This window comes from Drosophila mojavensis, unplaced genomic scaffold, assembly GCF_018153725.1.
Source record: "Drosophila mojavensis isolate 15081-1352.22 unplaced genomic scaffold, ASM1815372v1 contig_49, whole genome shotgun sequence".
NCBI lineage: Eukaryota > Metazoa > Arthropoda > Insecta > Diptera > Drosophilidae > Drosophila > Drosophila mojavensis.
In genome coordinates this window covers 3,880,157-3,903,304 of record NW_025318872.1, presented here as the reverse complement: position 1 = coordinate 3,903,304, position 23,148 = coordinate 3,880,157, and the positions used below count along the sequence as shown (strand labels likewise).

Here is a 23,148-nt window from a genome sequence, read left to right as displayed (position 1 = left end):
TTCATTAGTATTATTATTATTCATTCCAGTGCAGCGAGCTGGTGACTGAATCAATTTTATTGCTGTCGTTTCTTGGTTTGATCCATGCTCTGTAGTAAAAGACAAACCATTTGCCAGTGAGGTAGTAAAATATTTCTATGTAGCTAATTATGCTGAAGCCATACATCAATGATAAAATGCCGCCAAAACGGTCTGCAAAGACATTCAAATTAAAAATCGTTCACTTAAAGGAATTTGGAATACTTTATGAGTTAGTATGAAAATAAAATAGTATGGTATCAAGGAATATCCATATGTCAACCTGAATCACTAGCAAGCTACCAAACATATCAACGCATTGATCTTTAGTTTATAATATTACAAATAGTACTTTTTTGAATTTTACCAAACTCAAATATGTTTATAGCTAATCTTATTGAGATCCATGAGTTTTGCTGTTAAGGGTGAAAGGCAAGCGGTTTTCGTGTATGAAACGTTGAGTTTGGTTGCAGGTAGGGGTCATTGCAGTGGAGCTTTCAGTGATTAATGGGAACACTCTGCTGTTTAAAGGATTCTAGCTTCGTTTTACTTAAATATAAATACCAATGCATCTACACAATTTAAATGATCTGTAGTTCTTTGGGCCTTGTATTTGGTAAGCACACGGATATTGTTCTCTTAAGAACTAGCTTTTAATCAATTCATCAACTAAATCAAGGCTAGATCTAGTCAGAAATAGACTAAGCTGGCAACACTGATGACTTATTAGTTGGTACAGGTATGTGTGGGGTTGTGTGTAAGCGTGTACATACATATGTATGTATGTGCATGTGCTGCAGGCTGTAATCAGTATACTCATTTCAATTGAGAATGGATGAGCAGAGAAAGAATATACGTATGGATTTCGACTCAACTGAGCAGCACAATCCAATCGCCAACCATATCCATTTGTGTGGACTGCGCAAAGCGCAGCTTAAAGAACAATTTGATTATGGACAAGGGGCGATCGTTGTTCAAGTCCTTGCTGCAAGTAGAGATAGGCTCAATTAACTCGGGAAGCGGTCTAAACACAATTCTTCATACAGTAGGCCATGTCCGTAGCCGGATGAGTTGAAGGATCTCCTGAGCGGAGCCACGTTGCTGCTAATCTCGAAGTTAACGCCGTCGCAGCTGGGCAGACAAAGTGGACATTGGGCCATGCTGCTGGCGTCCTCCGCCGCTCCCTCGTCCTGCTCCACATAGGGGTACTCAGTGAAGCCATACCAAACGCTGCGCCACTTCATCAGGCACGGCAAGTCGAGCAGCGAGCAGTAGCTGACATTCAGAGCGGTGCCGGCCATGGGGGATGACGCACAGCCGCAATGCTGCAGCATGCTGTTGATGCGACAGAGTAGAATGCACTCATCCAGTGAGTAGTACGATCTGTAAAGCAGCAGCTACACTTGCTGATTCATTGCATCCATTAGATCCCCCTTCACTCACTGATTCAGCAACTTTCGGCCCTCCTCGGGGAAGTAACAGCGCCGTACTGTGGGCGTGACGTCGCGCACCGCAGCGCTGGAGTCGAAGAACTTCGGCTGCACGGGTATCTCCACAATGGTGTTGTGATCCACGAGTATTTCGCCATGCTTATTGGACTGCACCGAGGCGTAATCCTCTTGCGGAAATATCAGGAGCTGTAAGGCAAGATAAATGAAGTTGCAAATAAACCAGCAGAAAATGTCACCAGAAAATGAAAATGTCGACAAAAGCATTTCTGTTGACCAAGCCAGTGCTCTTAACTTGTATTGCGAAAACCTGTTCTTCGAGAAGTTTGATCTCAGTGCCGCTTAGATGAGTGTCTCAGTATCCTGAGACATATTGTATGCACAGATATATATGTATAGAAGAAAGTCTAGTCCTCGGTTTTCGATATTCTATATTAATCATACTGAGGAGAAGTGGCACTTTAATTGGCAACAAATTAAATATAGGGTATAACCATTTAGAAGAGAAATCTCTGAGCATTAGGAATTTGTAGAATTCAGAGCCAATACCCAAATCCAATCTATAAGATATTAATTTGTAAGTCCTTCCCATTTAACACTAGCAAATGACAAACTAAATGGCTTTATGGAATGGCTATTTTGTTTTCCGTCCGTTCAAATATCCCTTATAAGCGTAATTAGTACGTCGTAATAGCAGCTAAAGATTTGAAGCTTGAAATCGATTCCCATTTTTAAGGGAAGAGAGAATGTGTTATTAACCTTCTTTAATTATGCACAGAAAAATATTCACGCATTTGGCGTGGCATAACAAAAATATCCTGTAGATTTAACTGATTTGGAGCCGAGCCATCAAAATTGGGCAGTTACGTAACACGCCTAACACGCATAGGAATATTCCGAATTGGGAAATTCATATATTTTATGGCTGGCAGCGCGTAGACAGTGACTGATTCTAATTCAGTTCTTACAAGTCTTTTAAGTGAAACAGTATGTAATTTACCCGAAAGGCCGTATTCGTGAAATAGCTCAATGTGTAGTCGTCCTGGTTTGTGTCCTGCAGTACGAATTGTATGCCGTTCAAAACGGAGTTCGATTCAAAAACCACCTGTGGCAGTGCCGCCATTTCAGCATCATCTCGCTCACGCTGTCCGCTGTAAGTGGGAAGAAATTAATGCATATACATATATTCTTTAATAGTCTATATAAATTACTCACGGATATCGCGAATAGCTGGGTCGCCTATAGTTGAATATGCAACACACACCAGACGACGTTGCCCGCTTGATGAACAATTGACTCGTGTTAACAGGCGTGCCATAGACGATCCCTCGCAGCACTAGGTCACCGCAATCGGGCGTCAACTCGCGCAGTATGTCGTGCACCGAATACTCACTGCCATTGTAGTAGCTAGTGAGTAGCCAGTGGAGCTGACCCAGTTCCGCGACATCCAATGGCGCCTCCTCGTCCGCATTCAAATAGAAGTTGCTCAGCAGCAGCAGGCGGTCCGCCAAGACCTCCAAGCCTAACGGGGAGTAGCGACTGCCATTGCCAACTGCTGCTCCGTTTTGAGTCTGGTGCAGATAGCTGGGAACCGAGTGGGACATTAGTATGCGAACTGAGTGACAATATGCAGTTTACATTTTTAGGGTTAGACGTAGTCTCAATACAGTTTTAATAGGCTTGAGCTCAGTCGGCTTAAGCTGTATCTTCAAAAATTATATATGTATATCTTCTAGAATGGAACAGATATTTATCTATCGAGTCAGCGACAACTTTATCGTACATACATATATACGATAAATTGTCGATAATTGTCACAGTTTAGGCTGAAGTTCTTTACGGCTTTGGCAACGCAAAGACTTTGAAATTGACGAATTGCTTGCTTTGCTTTGCTCATTGCTTTGTCCCTTTGAAGTGGCTTTCAATCAATATGTGCATTAATCAAGGCGTTTACCCACTTTCTCTTTAACCAATTCCATTCAAGCTCAACTACAAGAAAAAGAAGTCTATAAAAGTTTAACACATATCTGGGGTGATTCATAGCAATGCGAACAATGTCGCTGAACAAGTCGCTTCTTTTTGCCGCGTTGGGCCTTTTGGCCACCTTTGGATTGAGTCAGGCGGAACGCGTTCACTATGACAATTATCGTCTGTATAAAGCCACTTCTGAGAATGAAGAGCAACTGGCTGTGCTGAAGGAACTGGAGGGATCCTCGGACTCCATCATATTCCTGGATGGTGTTCACCTCGTTGGGGCCAATGTCCAGATGGTTGTTGCCCCACACAAAGTGCCTGATGTATTGGAGATTCTGGGCAAAGCTGAGATTAAATATGAGCTGCAGTCCAAGGATTTCCAAAAGTCGTTGGATGAGATTGACGAGAAGGTGGCACCCAAGGGTCGCGCCAGCTCGGAATACAATTGGAGCCAGTACTACGAACTGGAGGATACGTATGCCTGGATGCAATCCTTGGCCAGGCAAAACCCAAATATTGTCACACTGATCGAGGGTGGCAAAACCTATCAGGGTCGTTCAATTCTGGGCCTGAAGATTTCAAAGAGCGGCAGCGAGAAGCCCGGCATCTTCATCGAGGCTGGTATTCATGCTCGAGAGTGGATCGCCCCAGCGGCTGCTACCTTTATCGTCAACCAGCTGCTCACGTCAAGCGTGGATTCTATTAAGCAATTGGCCGACAACTACAATTGGTACGTCTTCCCCCATGCCAATCCTGATGGGTATGTCTATACACACACCAAGGATCGTCTATGGCGCAAGACCCGTACACCTTATGGCAGCTGCTTCGGCGCTGATCCTAACCGCAACTGGGGCTTCCACTGGAATGAAGTGGGCGCCAGCAGCAGCGCGTGTTCCGATTCATACGCTGGACCCAAAGCGTTCTCTGAGATCGAGACTTTGTCCTTGTCGAACTATATTGCCTCGATCAAAGATAAGATTCAGCTCTATGTCTCGTTTCACGCTTTCTCGCAGTATCTGCTCTATCCTTATGGTCACACCAAGTCGTTGCCCGATAACGTTAAAGACTACCAACAGGTGTTCAACGCAGCCGTCTCTGCCATTTCCAGGCGTTATAATACGAAATACACTGGTGGCAACATCTATGATGCCATCTACCCGGCAGCTGGATCGAGTGTGGATTGGGTCTATGCCACCCAGGGTGTGCGCATGGCATTCTGCTATGAGTTGCGTCCCTCCAAGAATTTCTATTTTACCAACTTCAAGCTGCCCGCCTACCAGATCATTCCCGCCAGCGAGGAGCTATTGGACTCAATGACGGCCATGATTGGTGAGGTGCAGAAGTTGGGCTATTTCAATTGAAGATTTGCACAATAAATAACTCACATTTTAGCGGCATAGTTATGCATTAGACTCTTGCTAATCATGCTCGACCTGCAAACACCCACAGCGGGAAAGGGACTGTTGGATACATGCACCAGATTGGGTGCCATGTGAATCTCAGTGGGCTGATCGATGTACTCGAGTGTCAGATTGACGATAACGATGTGTGTCCAGACAACAATCACAGCCAGAAATGCCAACCAAAGTGCTCTGTCAATATTGTTAATAGTAAAAAGTGTTAATTGGAATCTGTTAAATTGCTGAAAGTTAAAGATCTTCACTTGGCGTAGTGCACAGGGCTGTGTAGAAGCAGCAGCTTTAATCCATTTATATAACTATTGCGTAGAAAGTCTTTAAACAGTCTGCGATAGTTGGACTCCACTTCAGACAATTGGTACATGATTGAAGTTTATTACTAAGTGGAAGAAACTATCGAGTCAATTTATAGCGCTGTCTCTTGTGCGTATAGCTCATCAATCAGCACACAATTGGAATGTGTCAGGGCCTAGACAGCTGCTGTCAAAAGTGACTGACTGCTTGATGTCTTAAATGGATGAGTCAAAGAGGGCGAGAAAGAACGTGCATAGACATTAATAGTAAAGGGCGTATAGCTATACAACGGCTGTACTACTGTATATGAAGAAAATTATCCAGTACATGTCTAGTACTCTTAGTAATTGATATACGACAGTTAGACAATGATTTCCTTAGCAAATTGTTATCGATTCAAAAATAATCTAATTGAAGCGAGCAGAAGAAATAAATTTGAGTGATATGTTCAGTCATCCACACGTATACGCCGTATATCATACACCAAGTATATGGGGCCATTGTGAGTTGCGATTTTCATTGCCAACTATTGCTTAGTATTCCGTCTAGTGGGACATTAAAATGCGTAGTTAGTGCGAATATCCAATCCTGGTAAAAAAAAAGGATTATGTCTATGAAGATACAGATACAGATAAAGATACAGATACAGATACAGATACAGATACAGATACAGATACAGATACAGATACAGATACAGATACAGATACAGATACAGATACAGATACAGATACAGATACAGATACAGATACAGATACAGATACAGATACAGATACAGATACAGATACAGATACAGATACAGATACAGATACAGATGCAATTAGCTATAAATATATAGATCTTAGAAATTTAGAATATCCTCAGAGAACATCAATCAATAATATACTACCTTAACCATTCTAGCTGCATTCATTCATGCTTGTATTCACTGTAAACCTAAGTTTTTTATTATTAGATTGGAAAGTCGATGAATTTAAATTTGAAGACTTGCATTTTTTGTATGTCTACGTCGCTTTTATTGATTTACAATCATGTGTTGTGTGTTGTGATAGGTGTATTTACTTAGATTATTTTCAATTTTAAGTCTAGCAAAAAAACATTCACCTAAAACAAGGACTGTAAATAAAATTTGAACGACTGGACTTATCAGCAAAGTTTCCATCGAATAAGAGTACAAAGCAAAACCCTATAAAAGCTCAGCACACGCCTGTTTGCAATTCATAACAACGACAAGAATGTCGCTGAACAAGTCGCTTCTTTTTGCCGCGTTGGGGCTTTTGGCCACCTTTGGGTTGAGTCAGGCGGAACGCGTTCACTATGACAATTATCGTCTGTATAAAGCCACTTCTGAGAATGAAGAGCAACTGGCTGTGCTGAAGGAACTGGAGGGATCCTCGGACTCCATCATATTCTTGGATGGTGTTCACCTCGTTGGGGCCAATGTCCAGATGGTTGTTGCCCCACACAAAGTGCCTGATGTATTGGAGATTCTGGGCAAAGCTGAGATTAAATATGAGCTGCAGTCCAAGGATTTCCAAAAGTCGTTGGATGAGATTGACGAGAAGGTGGCACCCAAGGGTCGCGCCAGCTCGGAATACAATTGGGGCCAGTACTACGAACTGGAGGATACGTATGCCTGGATGCAGTCCTTGGCCAGGCAAAACCCAAACATTGTCACACTGATCGAGGGTGGCAAAACCTATCAGGGTCGTTCAATTCTGGGCCTGAAGATTTCCAAGAGCGGCAGCGAGAAGCCCGGAATCTTCATCGAGGCTGGTATTCATGCTCGAGAGTGGATCGCCCCAGCGGCTGCTACCTTTATCGTCAACCAGCTGCTCACGTCAAGCGTGGATTCTATTAAGCAATTGGCCGACAACTACAATTGGTACGTCTTCCCCCATGCCAATCCTGATGGGTATGTCTATACACACACCAAGGATCGCCTATGGCGCAAGACCCGTACACCTTATGGCAGCTGCTTCGGCGCTGATCCTAACCGCAACTGGGGCTTCCACTGGAATGAAGTGGGCGCCAGCAGCAGCGCCTGTTCCGATACATACGCTGGACCCAAAGCGTTCTCTGAGATCGAGACTTTGTCCTTGTCGAACTATATTGCCTCGATCAAAGATAAGATTCAGCTCTATGTCTCGCTCCATGCCTACTCGCAGTATCTGCTGTATCCTTATGGCCATACAAAATCGTTGCCCGATAACGTTAAGGACTTCCAACAGGTGTTCAACGCAGCCATATCTGCTGTCTCCCAGCGCTATAATACAAAGTACACTGGTGGCAACATCTATGATGCCATCTATCCGGCGGCTGGTGCCAGTGTTGATTGGGCTTATGGCACCCAGGATGTGCGCATGGCATTCTGCTATGAGCTGCGTCCCTCTTCCAACTCTAATGTCCCTGGATTTAAGTTGCCTGCTTCCCAGATCATTCCCGCCAGCGAGGAGCTCTTGGACTCGATTACTGTCATGGTTGGTGAGGTGCAGAAATTGGGCTATTTCAAGTAATAATTTCTACAATAAAGGACTCAAATTTTAAAAGCCTATTTGTACATTAGATTCTTTCTGGTCACATTCGATTGGCAGGAGAATTTATTGGGACTGAGAAAATCTCAGTGAGCTCATCGATATCTATTTAAGGGTCCCAACCAGAATTGCTGGTCTTAGAACGTTGTCAATTGATTGTTTCAATTGGTAAAAAAGAGTTATTGGTCCTCATTTGTTGCATTTTCAGTTAGCATAGATAACTCTAAACCTGAAAATTTCGAGGAAATGCGAATAAAATTTAATAGCATCCCTAATACTCATGGGAAATACTCATGAAACGGATATTTAATAACCGAGCCGCTTCGGTTGATAAGATTGATTTAGGATCTGTTAGTCAACAAATTCTTTTAAAACTGTTAATGAATGACAGCAACAGCTCATGGTGAATGGCCATGTATTTCACATTTTATATAGTAGAAATACTTATTCCTTTCATACGAATATATATATAACAAGTAAGAAAGCTCTAGTCGAGACTGCTCGACTACGAGATCCCCTGAACCCTTGGAGCAATAGATATTTCAATAATTTTTCGCGTCTTTCAGTTTACACAAGAAACACGCACACACACGCACGTACGCACACACAGGCATACACACGCATACAGACACACATACACACACACACGCATAAATACACAAACGCATACACACACACACATACACACACACATACACAAACACATACACACACAAGCAACCACGCATAAACAATAACGGATCTTTTTCTTGCAGTTTTCTTTTGTCCGATTTGGCGTTGAAGCTCAAAATCGGACTTGTTGTTAGTTTTTTAAAATAAAAAAAATGTTGTCATTTGAAATTAAAAAATTTTTTTTTTGTTTTAGGGGGCTAATACATAATAGATTTGAGAAAAAATGTGAAAACGGTAAAAAGTTAACTTACTGCTAAAGAAAATACTTATTGAAATAAATAAATAGTCTTGTCCGATTTGGCGTTGGAGCCACTGTACACACACAGGCATACATACACACACACGCATACAGACACACATACACACACACACCCGCATACACACACAAACACATACACAGACACACATACACACACACATACACAAACAGTTACATACATATACACACACAAGCATAAACACGCATGGGCGGTAGTGAGCGCTTACTATGAGAACTTAATTGCTTAATAACTTTTTTTGTGGACGTACGATCTTCATGAAACTTTCAGATTATGATTATAACATAGATATGCATGTAATTGCCAAAGCACAAGTCTCTAGTATTTGAAATACGCTTTTTACAAAAGTGAGGGTGAGGGGGTGAATTTAACGGTGGGGGGTAAATTTTAACAAAAACCGAAATTGTATAAATTGCATATAAGCATACATTAAAAATTTGGAGACTCTAGCAATAAAGGTGTAGAAGATATAATTTTATAACTGGTTTTCGATAAGGGTTTTTATCGATAAAAAACGATCGGGATGAGTTATCGATTTTTAATGATAAACTTGATATGCGCGCTGTAATTACGGACATTTAAAAAAAAATTTGAAGTCTCTAGCTCTTATATCTTCGGAAATCGACGCGTTCAAACATACGGACAGACGGACAGACGGACAGACGGACAGACAGACAGACGGACAGGGCCAAATCGACTCAGCTCGTCGCCCTGATCAAGAATATATATACTTTGTGGGGTCTGCCACGCCTCCTTCTGCCTGTTACATACATTTCAACAAAACCATTATACCCTGATTTCCCATTTTCAATGGGTTCAGGGTATAAAAAGAATTTTAAATCGTAAATAAAATAGAATACAGTGTTGCCCAATCGCTTGCTCCACACGAGCTTGGGTGGGCTGAATAGTGCTTGAAGTTTAAGTTTTATGTGTAAAAGATAAGGTGTCAACAGAAGTCTTAATAGTTTTCAGTCAGCATTTAAACGTACATTAATGAATACGTTCGCGAGTACCTGAATACGCTACGTTGGCCTTCTGTATCAGCCCATCAATTTATAGACTGCAAGTCACTGAATAGTGCCGAGTACTTGATAATTAGTTCAAAGAAAAGGCTCCTGACTTGAAAGAAATCCACCAAAAGAGGTTTCAAAAAGTGCAGTGATTTACACTGCAGTAATAAAAGTATTGATAAGGGCTTGGACACAGATTACGCTCTTATTTATGCGCCTAGGAATTGACGTCTTAATCGCAAAGGCTATAAATATGGTTTAGTTAATTGACTTATCAGCGCTTATCAACCTGTTGCGCTATAAGCTCTAGCGACAATAAAAACCAACCACGCGACCTTAAATGGCTAATAACCACGACAACCATGTCGCTGAACAAGTCGCTTCTTTTCGCTCTGTTTGTCCTTTTGGCCACTGTTGGGTTCAATGGGGCAGAACGTGTCCGCTTTGACAACTACCGTCTATACAAAGCCAATGCCGAGAATGCCGAGCAGCTGGCTGTGCTGAAGCAGCTTGAAGGATCATCGGATTCCATTTTGTTCTTGGATGGTGTTCACCTCGTTGGAGCCGATGTTCAGATGGTTGTTGCCCCACACAAAGTGCCTGATGTATTGGAGATTCTGGGCAAAGCTGAGATTAAATATGAGCTGCAGTCCAAGGATTTCCAAAAGTCGTTGGATGAGATTGACGAGAAGGTGGCACCCAAGGGTCGCGCCAGCTCCGACTATAATTGGGCGCAGTACTATGAACTGGATGATACATACAGCTGGATGGTTAGCCTGGCAAAGATGTACCCACACGTTGTCACATTGATTGAGGGTGGAAAAACCTATCAGGGACGTTCAATTCTAGGCGTCAAAATATCCAAGAGCCTCAGCGAGAAGCCAGGCATATTGTTGGAGGCTGGCATTCATGCTCGCGAATGGATCGCTCCCGCTGCTGCCACCTTCATCATCAATCAGCTCTTAACCTCAAACTTGGATTCCGTCAAGGACTTGGCCGACAATTACAATTGGTACGTCTTCCCCCATGCCAATCCCGATGGTTACGTGTACACCCACACCACAAATCGTATGTGGCGCAAGACCCGCACTCCCTACGGCAGCTGCTTCGGCGCTGATCCCAACCGCAACTGGGACTTCCACTGGAATGAAGTTGGTGCAAGCTCCGATCCATGCTCCGATACCTACGCTGGACCTAGCGCATTCTCTGAGATTGAAACCCTATCGCTGTCGAACTACATTGCCTCGATAAAGGACAAGATCCAGCTTTATGTTTCGTTCCATTCCTATTCGCAGTACCTGCTTTACCCCTATGGACACACAAGCGATCTGCCTGATAATGTAAAGGACTTCCAGCAGGTGTTTAATGCTTCCATCGCTGCTGTCTCCCAGCGCTACAATACGAAGTACACTGGTGGCAACATCTACGATGCCATCTATCCGGCAGCTGGAGCTAGCATCGACTGGGCCTATGGAACTCAGGGTGTGCGCATGACTTTCTGCTATGAGCTGCGTCCTACATCCAATTCGATCCTCACCGGTTTCAAATTGCCCGCTGAACAGATCATCCCTGCTAGTGAGGAAGTTCTGGACTCGATTACCGCCATGGTTGGGGAGGTCAAGAAGCTGAAATACTTTGACTAAAGGAAGAAAACATAGCGGTATGCATTGGATCCTTTTTGGTATATTGCGATGGATTTTACCAGATTATTCAAATAGTTTGCATAAATGAGATTTCTTATTTTCAATAAAATGATTGTATTGTGTAGAGGGTTCATACATGCAACAGTTTTTAGCTATTAATAAAGATTGCTGAATTTTAAGTTTTTTGTATGATTACTTTGATTATCATACTAGACCTAATCTCTTTCTCGATTGATGTAGTTAAATATGGGTCGAAACGTGAGAAAGTAAACAAACTCAAAAGCCGAGACAATGCTGAAGCCTAGAATTAGGCCAAGAAGACCGCCAAATGACGCTGAAATAAGAAAGTATATTAAACAGCTATGGGAGGTATCAATGGACACGAGCTTACCCAATGATGAAAGCCAGTTCTGAAAGATCTCCATACGATATCTGGTGGACATCAGGTCGCTATAAAAGACGTGCACCAATATGCTATCTGTGTGATTCGAGCTGCAATTCGAATGCAGTAGATCAGCTTTACCACTCGGTTAATATTTCAGGGAAAGTCTTGCCTGTTGGCCATTTTGTTGCGGGAGTAGCTGGCGTCCAGCCGGCCCATAGTGCTCTCGGAGCCATATTGATTCGACTCGCAGTCCGGCAAACAATCGCAGGGAAAATTTTCCGTATTGCGTACTATGGAGTAGGGAGTGTCTAGATTGGCCAGGGCGCGTGAGAAGAAACCTAATTTCAAAATTAAGAAACGCATTCAGCACGACAGCCTTCGATTCGGCTCAATCTTCTCCTACTCACGCTTGGTTTGGAGCATGCAATTCATGTCAAGCACGCCGCAGATCTTGATAGTCCCATTGTTGATCAGATAGGCTGGCAGGCAGCCGCAGCGCTTAAAAGTCATCTTCATCCTGCATTCGAACATGCAGTTGATGAAAGAATAGCGTTTAAGGCCATCCAACTTGCGCTCACTGCCAAAGAGGCAGTTCCTCCAGCGCAGGTCCATCTGACGAATGTCCTTCGTGGCATACGTTGACGCTGGGTTGATGCGCACGAAGCTCTCGCGAGTCGATGTAACCACCTTGGTTTCGGAATTCTCATCCGGAAAATTATAGGCATCATGAATGAGCAGACGAAATCCAAATCCACTAAAGAAGGTGCCGTAATAATCGGCTACCATCGGATCAAGCAGGACAGATAGACCCGTCGTATAGCCACAGCCAGTTACGCGATAAGGGCGCTTGGGCACTTGGTAGGCGATTTTACTAATAGAAAGATCAAATTGATGAAGTTACAGGTAAAGAAACTAATTTAACTACTACAAAGCTGTCCATATTCGATGGACCAATCTGGCAACCCCATACCTTTTTACAGAGATGGGCACAATACGCCGTATAGACTCATGGTGGCTATATGAGAGATATCCTATTTAAAAAGTGATGTCAACAAATCTACATCGTCAATACTAAAACAAAAGTGTTTTCCGTTGAATATAATCAGTATGCCTACATCTTTGACGATCTAGCGTTCCTTTATATTTTTGACTGTTAACTCATTATTATAGCTATTTGAATACCGTAGCTGGGTGCGATTGTTGGGTCAGATATTGAGATACTAATTATAATGATTATAATATGACATAATGTAGTTTAGATTGGACAGGAGATTGTCTACTACAATGGGAAACCAAAATTAAATTTTATTTCTATCAATTATAGATATATCCTCATATTTAGATAAATTTTAATATATTATATTCAAAGCTCTAGTCGAGACTACCCCACAACGAGATCCCCTGAACCCTTCGAGCAACCGACATTTCAATAATTATTCGCACATACACACGCATTGGCTAAAGTGGTGGCTTTGTATGGGAAATTAATTGTTTAATAAGTTTTCTTATGGGTGGACTATCTTCCTGAAACTTTCACATTATGATTGTAACATGTATATGCATGCATGTGTTTGAAATACGTCTTTTACAAAGTTGATGGAGAGCGGGTGAATATAGGGGAGGGGAGTAAATTTTAACAAAAATCGAAATTCTATAAAGTACATATGAATCTATATTTATTCTAGCTTTAAAGATGTACCAGATATAAATTTATTACTGGTTTTCGATAATGTTTTTAATCGATAACACAATAGCGGGGGCAAGTTATCGATTTTTAAAGCAAAACTTTATATGCGCGTGGTACACACGGACCTAGGAAAAAGTGAAGTCTCTTTTATATCTTCTGAGATCGACGCTCTTAAACATAGGGACAGACGGACAAATCGACTCAGCTTGTCGCTCTGATCAAGAATATATATACTTTATGGGGTCTGCCACGCCTCCTTCTGCCTGTTACATACTTTTAACAAAACTATTATACCCTGATTTCCCATTTTCAATCGGTATAACAAGAGTCGAACTCTGAATCCTAAGTTGGAAAACTACAGCTATGGAATGGATCTATTCAATAATTTGTTCGTTATATTCTCACTTTGCGAATATTTTGATGTCTTAAAGAATCTGAAAAGATGAAGACTGTCTTTCCAATTTAAATATAATACAAATTTTTATTACGCTAATATCGCAAATTAAATCTACTGAAAAGATTTCCAATTTATTGATCAGTTACGGCTGCTCTTATTCGATTCCACATTAATACTATTTAAAAATATAGTATTATTGCTAGCCATTAAATCCGGTTGATTTGTGCTGAGACAACATAGATAACTTGTAAGGTCTTTGAAACAGATAGCCCCCATCTATGTACTTCTGCTAGAATCACTTACACTGGGAAGTTGTTGGTCATGGTTGCGAAAAAGTTGAAGCTGCAGCAGATGCCCTGTATGGTGACGATGCGCTGAAACAGACTCTCGCAGCGCGTCTTGATGCCCTTCCAAATGCAGCGGGAAATCATGTCTAGGCAATCGGGAGACAGGCGATTCATCAGTTCCGTAAGCGTAATATTATTCAATCTCAGTATTCTATCGTAGATTTCCAATGAACTATTGTTAACTGTGCGGCCGGTGGGAAATAAAGTTAGATTAAAGAGCTCCTGTAGCTCCCCTTTGGTTACATTCGGTGGCAACCGCCTGAAGAATTTCGGAATAATAAATATATTGGATTCTTTGGCTAAAGATTCTTCTGTGCCACTCACATGTGCTCCATCAGCATTAACGCTTTCGTTTTGGACACCCTGTTGAAGTTGCATATGGTTACTGCTGGAAAGGGTATATTCCAGGTGGGAAAGTGCGAGCTCTCAATGACAGTCACCGTGGGTGTCTCACGATTCGAGTACCAGGAGGTGAGCACAAGGGATATGGCACTAATGATAGCTGCTATGACGACGCCGAGCCAAAAGCAACGCTCGTTTCGGCTGATGTCCGGCCGTGTAATATAGCTGAAGCCGTGCAGTGAGGTGGTCTGGCAAAAATTACGCAGACTGTCCATAAACCATATTCGTATCTCTCGAAAGTGATAGATTCTCCATTGCTTGGACGTTTTCTCTATGCTGTTTTTGCTGTTGCTTTTATGGTGCTCGCTCGGTTTCCTCTGCAGCTGTTGCGACTGAACCAATCGCATATCGAAGATGCGTCGCTTCTTGAAGGCCATATTGACCAGCAGGAGGTGCTTCGGGCAACTGACTGAATGGACTCTATGTATTGGGAAAGCTGGCTAATTGGCTTGTGCTAATTAGCCTTCGTGCCATTAGCTCGTTGCTGACGACGTCGCCTGTAGCGTATTTGCTGCCGAGTTAGCCAGTTACATGTGGGTCGCACACACACAAAGAATATCAGCTCGAACACAGATACGAAACTGCAGCCCATAAATAGGCCGGTGATGCCGCCAAAGGTACCTGTCACAAAGCAATTGATAGGTTGTTTATTAAATATAGGTCTTAATGGTCGTTAGCCACAGTTAAACTTCGCTACATCAAACAAGCTTTAGGATATTTCTTTCGAGCTGAGTTTTACAAAGCTTTTCCAAATTATCTTTTATATGAATGTTTTATTTTACTTATAATAAGTCCTTATTGCAGTTTGGGAAGATGATACTAGGAATTCTCCATAAATATATCTGTATATCTGAAACCTCTCTCTTCAGGCACCTTCAAAATGATTTTTATATTGCGAGTCGACTTCAGTTATCATAATTAAAGAGTATGAAGTAAATTGTTTTCAATACTCTTCCTTAAATATAAATCAATTTTATTTGGATTCAATGCCTATAGATAGGTGTATATAATATCATTAACTATATAAAAGATACGATAAAGCGATACGAATTGGTCGTTAGATATTGATAAATTAAAATGTACGGAGCTTAAAGAACTGTGAAATGAATAAGGGATCTCAACTTTTTACTTTATTTAATAAGCCATTAAGATCTGACTTTGTATATAAATACCCCATAAATGTTTCGGTCTTAATGTTCCAGAGTTTTCTATATAGTTGCTCAATTGTACTTACCTATAAAAGTAAGAAAATTCTCATAGACATCTAAACGTAGTCGCTCCTCGTTAAATGAATCAAAGTATACATGTAGTAGAACCTCGTCCGAACCATTAAAGTTCTTGCTGCCATAAAATAATTATAGATGTGTACAAAGATATCAGTTTAGCTCCTCACTACAAATATCAAACTTACTAGAAGGAAATATTATAATGATTAGCTTGAAACATCGGGTAGCTCTCATTCAGGGCTGCCATATCGATTTGCATTTCATAGCGCTTGAATTGGCAGGATGGCAGGCAATTGCAGAAGCTTTGCGACTGATCCCAGCTGTAAGCTAGAGACAATATAATTAAATTAAAGCAAAATTTGGCGGGTATATGCAAATTCTATATTAATCAATTAAAAAAAAAAAAAAAAAAAACAAGTAAGAAAACTCTAGTCGAGAGTGCTCGACTAGATACCCTGAACCCAACTAATAAAAATGCCCATTTACTATGGCTAAAATTTCAATTTCGATGTATTTAAAAATATAAATTAAATAGAAAACTCATTTATGAAAATATAAAAATATTTTGAAGCAATTAAAAAAATTATCATCAGTTGCACCTGTAAAACTCTTAGAGATACAGTTTTATCCGATTTGCCACGCCCCCAATGCGCGGAGATATATCCGCCATAGCTCATTATCTTGGGTGGTCGACGCGGACCTACATACCAAATTTCAGCTTTCTAGCTTTTCAACAAACATGATTTCTGGCATATCGAAAAATGCATTTTCCGATTTGCCACGCCCGTAGTGGGCGGATCGGAAAAATTGTAACACTTTATAAATCGGAGATATACAATAGCGCCGAAATAAATTGCGTTCATACGGACAGACGGACGGACAGCAAGACGGACATTGCACAAAACCAATATACTAATTCACTTTCGTAAATGAGTATAAAACAAGTAAGAAGGCTCCAGTCGAGACTGCTCGACTAGGAGATACCTTGAACCCTCCAAGCTGATACTCTAATCATTCTGCACTTTTTCTATGTACACATACATACACATGCACTTATAAGCACGCGCTCTGTTAACTGTGCAGTAAAAAGCGGCTGCTCTTGGGCTGCACTGCAATGTGGGCAATATTATGACAATATATTTGTTGAGTAATTTCTTTTGTAGACATACAATCTTAATGAAACTGCTTAGTTAATGAAACTGCTCACTTAATGACTGCTCAGTTAGCAGCGACTGCGCTTGGGCTGCGCTGCAGTGCACTATGGGCAAAAATACCGATAGTGAGGCATTAACTGCAACTTTAAAGATAGAGCCTTGAAATTTTGCACATATGTTGCTAATATTAATACAAAATTTCGGTTTTTTAGACTCATTCACGAAAGTGAAATGAGTATATTGCTGTCCGTCCGTCTGTCCGTCTGTCCGTCTGTCCGTATGAGCGCAATCTATTTCGGCGCTATTGAAGCTAGAGACTTGAAATTTGGAACACATACTCGTGTATATCTCCGATTTATAAAGTGTTAAAATTTTCCCGATCCGCCCACTAGGGGCGTGGCAAATCGGAAAATGCATTTTCCGATATACCAGAAATCATGTTTGTTGAAGAGCTAGAAAGCTGAAATTTGGTATATAGGTCCGCGCCGACCACCCAAGATCACAAGCTATGGCGGATATATCTCCGCCCATTAGGGGCGTGGCAAATCGGACAAAACTGTATCTCCTAAAGTTAAAAACCTAGAATGCTGAAATTTTGCACGTAAGCTGATGTTTTAATTCTATGAAGATGGGTGAAAAAATTATATATCTACGCCCACTAGGGGCGTGGCAAATCGGACCTGAAGATATAGTGATTTTTCGAATTCTGTTATATTTTAGGCACTATTGATGCTAGAGATCTGAAATTTGGTATATATACGCGGGTTGATCCCCCAAGTCCAACGAGCTATGGTAGATATATGTCCGCCCATAGGGGGCGTGGCAAACCGCAAAAGTTTATATCTCCTACAGTTTAAGAGCTAGAAGCTTCAAATTTGGATAGTTAAGTTACTGGTAGCCTCCTCTATCGATGCCCCAAAAATAATTTTTAAGCCTCTTTAGGGGCGTGGCATATCGAAAAATACCCTGTAATTTTCACATTTTTTGAGCGTAAGAATTCAAATTTTGCATTTAGGTAACCGGTTGCTCGTTCTAAGAACTGGCTAAAATTGAGGAGTCGACGGCCACTAGGGGCGTGGCAATCGGCATTTACAGTGCCCGTATTGCGACATTTGTATACGTCAGCCATCTATTTATGCATTTGTACATATAAATAAGCTTAATAGATATTCATAATACAAAAAGAAACATTTTTATGAATTTAAAAAAATTTAAAAGAAGCTAAAATAACAAAAATTTGCAATTTACAAAAAAGTGTTTTCCGCGGGATTTGAACTCGCACCCAACCCAAACAACATGTTTGTCAAAATAGCTAAAATAATGGCCATCGGCGCTTCAGCCTACAGCACCACCGCGTTGTTTCGATGAACAGTAGTTAAAACGAAATCACATTATTGTTATGACGCCACATAGCAAAGAAAAGCCAGAGTGGTGGCTGGAAATTCAAAAACAATGCAGACAAATCAATCGCAACGAGATTCTTAGAATATGCTAGAGTACGCATTTATGTGTGCATACATACACACATACAAATGAGCGCGTGTATAAGGCTGGAATGCTTGATGCTATGCGTGCAGACTTACATATATACATATGTATATATTTGCGTATATGTATTTGAGGGCTATTTAAGAAGAAACAAATTTAAACTTATAAAATTATTCGACTAAGAAAATGAAAAGTATTAAGTGCCATTCAGTCAAGCTCGCACCTTTCCAATAAAATATCTATTTTATAAAAAACGAAATATGTATGAAAAAAAAAAATAATAATAATAACATAGTAGAGGTCTTGCGTCGCCCTTAGCACCCGCGCCACTGCTTTGCTCGAGCGATCAGTTGCTAAAATAGAATAGCTTAATAAGAGAGCGTCATCAGACAAAACTACAGTAACGGCTAGAAAGTCCAGAAATCAATCGAAATTCTAAGAATGTGAGAAAAGGCGCGCTTCTGTCTGTACGCATAGAATAGACGATGAGTGTGTGCACATGTATAGTAAAATCGCGCTGATCTGCTGCTAGCTTGAAGCCGGTATCCAATATATGGATATAAATACATATATATTATTAAAAGTCTAAATTTTATAAATTATATACAATAGCAATAGCTATCGATGATTTTCCAATTTTAATGGGATCATGCCCTGTTTTTTGTTGCGCACTAGACTTGAAAATTGCACTATATACTCTGGTTGACAGCGTTTGGGCTGTGAATGAGTCTTCTGCAATCGGTATCGCCCGACTGCAACGTTCTTACTTGTTTTTTTTTTAAGTTTGAGCCACGCCCTCCCCTTGTCCCCATACATGTGATAAATTTACCGATGAATATCGAAACGATTGCAAGCAATTTCATAAATATTATATATTTTAAGTTAATAAACACTATAAATAAATTCAAAAATAAGTAAATAAATAATTTACTACATATATATTCGCGATTCGCAAATCTGAAAGCAAAACATAGGATATGATATTATTCGTAGGATTCATTTTCTAATTGTCACATAATACCTGTTAATTAGTTTCTAATAGTCTTCATTTTCTTCTTCCAATTCGATGCCGTCCAGTTCAGAAGAGATTACATTCTGTTCTTCTTCCTCTTCTTCATTCTCAGATTGATCATCTTTGTTATCTAATGATTGTGAAGCATAAACATCGGGTTCTTCGAGAAGGGAGCATATGTTGATATATTGTTGTTTGGACAACCCATTTTCCATTAAAAATGCTAATGCCGCCTCAGCAGTTATAGGTACTACTGCAATGGATGATTGCTTATTTTCTGCTTCCCACACATTCTCATTGCTCATAGCTTTTTGTAACAGATAAGTTTTTTCGGTTTCTTTTGATTTTTTTTGATGAAATCAAAGCAGCATGTACCAAAAGGGGTGTTGCGTTTTTGCTCTCTTCGGCAAGCTCAGAAGCTAATTTCCTCCTTAATCGGGATCCCGCTTCATTATAGTTTAAGCTCTTCCGACCTCCCATATTATTATTGTTGTCATGACGGTGTATTTTAAACTTAGCACTAGAAGCTAGCCAAAGAGAATGTTTTTGTTTAAATCGATTCATATTTCGATTACATTTTTTCAAATTATATTTCATATACGACGTCAAATTATGGACTTTCTCTTTAATAATGTCAAGTTGCACTTCAGATATATATTCGCTGTTTAAATTTTCCAAAATGTAGTTTCTGACAGCGCTTTCTTGCCTATTGTTGCTGCTCCAAACTTCTAGCAACATTGAATTGCTAATCTCGTATGTATCTGCAACATACGATATTTCGCCAAATGGAGCAAAAAGGAGCAAAAACCCTTTATATCATTTGATTAAGGAATGTTTACTGAATACCTTGCTACTTAAACATTGAACAACAAACTCTAACATTATAAGTTATCTTCCACGAAACACACAAATATTTTTAAGGTTACGGCTGAAAATACAACTAGCAACACATTGGACGATTACACAATAAATCACAAGTAGCACAAAATCTTTTAATACATTCTGTTAAGCATACCTTTAAGAAGATTTTCCATAGTTAAATTGGTTTGTAAATTTTAATTGCAATAGTTTTTTTACGTCGACAGCTGAGAATAATTTGGCGCACTTTTTGCCATTCACCATGCAACCCTGAATCAGCTGACTTTGACGAAGCTTAAAACATTAGGGGAAGTCCCCAAAATTTTATAAAAATTGTTTTTATGTCTATTGGAATATCCTTAATGAGATAAAAAAAAAAATTGCGGATTCGAGATAAAAAAAAATTAGGTTTATGCCGCACTATCGGTATTTTTGCCCATAGTGCAGTGTGGGCAATATTATGACAATATATTTGTTGAATAATTTCTTTTGTAGACATACAATCTAAATGAAACTTTCAAAACGTAATCATATGTCAATATGTGTGTACATTCCAAAGCACAAGTCTCTAGTACTTGAAATACGTATTTTACAAATTGAGGGCGAAGGGAGCGTAGTATCTAAAATCTGTAAATTACAAAATCGTTGTATCAATTAACTTTATATACAATGTAAATTTGAAGTCTCCAGGTCTGAAAGTGTTTAAATTAGGCTGAAAAGGCCAAGTCGATTTTTCGATTATTCTCGATAAAAAATTTATCGAACGAGTTATCGAAAAAATACACGAGTATGCATGCCAAATTTCAGCTCTCTAGCTCTTATATTTTCTGAGATTCTTTTGCTCATACGGACGGACGGACGGACGGACAGAGGGACTGGGCTATATCGACTCAGCTCGTCGTTCTGATCAAGAATATATATACTTTATGGGGTCTGCGATGATTCCTTCTGCCTGTTACATACTTTTCACAAAACCATTATAGCCTGATTTCCCATTTTCAATGGGTTCAGGGTATAAAAAATATAATAAATATATATTGTATTTATACAATCAAATACAAATCAATAGTTCAATAGGACTAGTGTATTTCATGAGCAGATATATAGCTCAACAGCTTATGAACTAGTGTTGTATTCATTACAGAATAACTAAGCAATGAACATGTTCTTCAATTTTCTATCTGTTTTCTGCTCTTCTATACTCTTCAGGCTTTGTCTCTTCTCTTCTTCTTCTGCCTCCTGTTACATATTGTTTTCATCTTTTATTTTCTGCTCCCTTCACTTTTCGTCTCATCTCGTTCCCCTTTGGTTCTTTCCTTTTCTTTCCATATCTTCCCCGTTCTGTTCTGTTCTGTTCCATGAGTGGAACAACTTACCCACTTCGCTCAGGCATTTCAGCTGTTCCAGTTCACAAAGAGGCCATTGCGAAAGCCTCGGCATGTGGGGATGCACACAGCTGCAAGCTTGAAGGATCCGCTCGCTCTCACACTCTGCTAGGCAATTCGCTTGGCTGTATTTTGGATAGTAGAATAGCCGGCGCTCCTGGCTCAAATAGCAGCCTCTTTTGGCTGGCTTTAAGCCGTCAATATAGGGCGTGGCATGGGTACTGTAAGACCTCAACATGACGTGAGCCTCTGTGCCTCGTGGAAGGAGCGCACGTTCTGTGGCTGCATGAATTCCAGAGTGGGCCTCGTGCAGCAGCAACTGGAAACCAGCTGCGGAATGTCGTGAGCTGGCATAATCCTCTAGCTGGCTGGCAAGGCGTATGGTTAAGCCCTTGGCCGGATTGCCAGCTGTGTAGATGGGTGTTCCGTTGAAGGTGCAACATCGACCCTCAGTGTAGCTCCAGCTGGGGGTGAGCAGCCGATCGCAGCTTTGAACTAGGCCCTGCCACAGGCAACCCAAGACCTGAGACTCACAAGTGCGTGGAGCCAGGTTCTCCAGCAGCTGAGACCAGCTAATGTTGCCAGATATCCATTCATGCTCATTCAGACTCCAATTGTGCTTAGTTAACCAGGGCAAAGACTGTGCCGGCAACGCCCACTCCTTCATCCTGAGCTGACTTTTCGATATGCGATTCATACTACATATACTCAACGCCGGGTAGTTCATCGACTGCTCCGAAATGGGCTGCAACATGCTCTCGATATACCTTATGGTGGGCGTCTCCGCAGAGAGGCTATAGGACATGATCAGTACGAGGAGGGAGAGAAGTATGGCCGTGCAGATGAGCAGCCACCAGAGCACACGCTGCCAGGTGCAAGCCCCGACGAATACATGGAATCCATGGATGCTCGACATCTCGCAGTAGATCTCGAAGCCCGTCTTCGATTTGCAGAGGCCGTCGTCATGGCGAGCACGCAGGAAGTTTAGAAATCTGGGCAATGGCATCTGCTCCAGACGCTTGGAAAATCTCGCACGTTGCGTGCGCAAATATCGCAGGAACTTAAGTCTCTGCAGTATCTTATGGAACTGCTCACATCGGGTTTGAGGTCTTTCCGGCCTATCGAAGCACTGCAACGGCATTATCTTATGCGGTCGCTTGGGTCGCAGATAGGCCTCAAAGTTGATTAGATAGATGGGCTGGGGAGCATCTTTAGCTGGGGTAGTTGGCATTTTGTTGAGTTTTATTTTGAACAAAGGATTATATCTTTAACCTGTTAAAGATTATATAAAAATTTGACCTATATAAATAGGTATATTATTATTATATTGTTAGATACATTTAAAAACATATACTATACTGTATATACTTTATATCGAATATATTGTGGACGAGATGATACGCTGTCACTAAAAAGTCAGAAGGAGGCCAATTAGGAGGCCACAAAATAATATGTATATTGCTGAATTGTTAACATCAATATTGCAAATTTAAGGATATCAAAAGGTGGAAAACAAAATTA

General features: G+C 40.8%; 6 protein-coding genes and 1 long non-coding RNA gene across 8 annotated transcripts; 3 read left to right on the top strand and 4 right to left on the bottom strand.

Moving 5' to 3' along the window:
• Positions 1-16: 16 nt before the first annotated feature.
• On the bottom strand, positions 17-5,298 carry LOC6578062 (sodium channel protein Nach). Of its 2 annotated transcripts, XM_044009144.1 has the most exons (8): positions 5,104-5,262; positions 4,826-5,032; positions 2,682-3,050; positions 2,467-2,617; positions 1,462-1,655; positions 1,063-1,401; positions 894-1,003; positions 17-192 (listed from the first exon to the last, which is right to left on the bottom strand). In XM_044009144.1, exons 1-8 carry the CDS (start codon positions 5,220-5,222, stop codon positions 17-19), a joined length of 1,665 nt encoding a protein of 554 aa, XP_043865079.1. In that variant the 5' UTR covers positions 5,223-5,262. The 2 variants fall into 2 exon arrangements, with proteins under 2 accessions (XP_043865079.1, XP_032584504.1); XM_032728613.2 differs by lacking the exon at positions 17-192 and having other exon boundaries at positions 376-1,003; positions 5,104-5,298.
• Positions 3,506-4,831, top strand: LOC6578061 (zinc carboxypeptidase A 1). Its single transcript, XM_002003947.4, has one exon. The coding sequence runs from the start codon at positions 3,512-3,514 to the stop codon at positions 4,799-4,801; it is 1,290 nt and encodes a 429-aa protein (XP_002003983.2). The 5' UTR covers positions 3,506-3,511; the 3' UTR covers positions 4,802-4,831.
• A 1,066-nt stretch (positions 5,299-6,364) lies between the features above and the next one.
• On the top strand, positions 6,365-7,703 carry LOC6578059 (zinc carboxypeptidase A 1). Its single transcript, XM_002003945.4, has one exon. The coding sequence runs from the start codon at positions 6,385-6,387 to the stop codon at positions 7,663-7,665; it is 1,281 nt and encodes a 426-aa protein (XP_002003981.1). The 5' UTR covers positions 6,365-6,384; the 3' UTR covers positions 7,666-7,703.
• Positions 7,704-9,984: 2,281 nt separating this feature from the next.
• LOC6578058 (zinc carboxypeptidase A 1) lies at positions 9,985-11,465 on the top strand. Its single transcript, XM_002003944.4, has one exon. It carries the CDS (start codon positions 10,006-10,008, stop codon positions 11,284-11,286), a length of 1,281 nt encoding a protein of 426 aa, XP_002003980.1. The 5' UTR covers positions 9,985-10,005; the 3' UTR covers positions 11,287-11,465.
• Positions 11,345-14,965, bottom strand: LOC6578057 (pickpocket protein 11). The gene is made up of 6 exons (XM_002003943.4): positions 14,427-14,965; positions 14,059-14,361; positions 12,079-12,542; positions 11,832-12,009; positions 11,678-11,778; positions 11,345-11,620 (listed from the first exon to the last, which is right to left on the bottom strand). Exons 1-6 carry the CDS (start codon positions 14,879-14,881, stop codon positions 11,502-11,504), a joined length of 1,620 nt encoding a protein of 539 aa, XP_002003979.2. The 5' UTR covers positions 14,882-14,965; the 3' UTR covers positions 11,345-11,501.
• Positions 14,959-22,920, bottom strand: LOC6578056 (pickpocket protein 11). Its single transcript, XM_044009250.1, has 4 exons — positions 21,537-22,920; positions 15,916-16,050; positions 15,739-15,845; positions 14,959-15,125 (listed from the first exon to the last, which is right to left on the bottom strand). Exons 1-4 carry the CDS (start codon positions 22,856-22,858, stop codon positions 14,959-14,961), a joined length of 1,731 nt encoding a protein of 576 aa, XP_043865185.1. The 5' UTR covers positions 22,859-22,920.
• Positions 19,291-20,641, bottom strand: LOC116803983. The gene is made up of 3 exons (XR_004364023.2): positions 20,400-20,641; positions 19,394-20,324; positions 19,291-19,329 (listed from the first exon to the last, which is right to left on the bottom strand). It is a non-coding gene; the product is annotated as an uncharacterized LOC116803983 (long non-coding RNA).
• Positions 22,921-23,148: the final 228 nt, after the last annotated feature.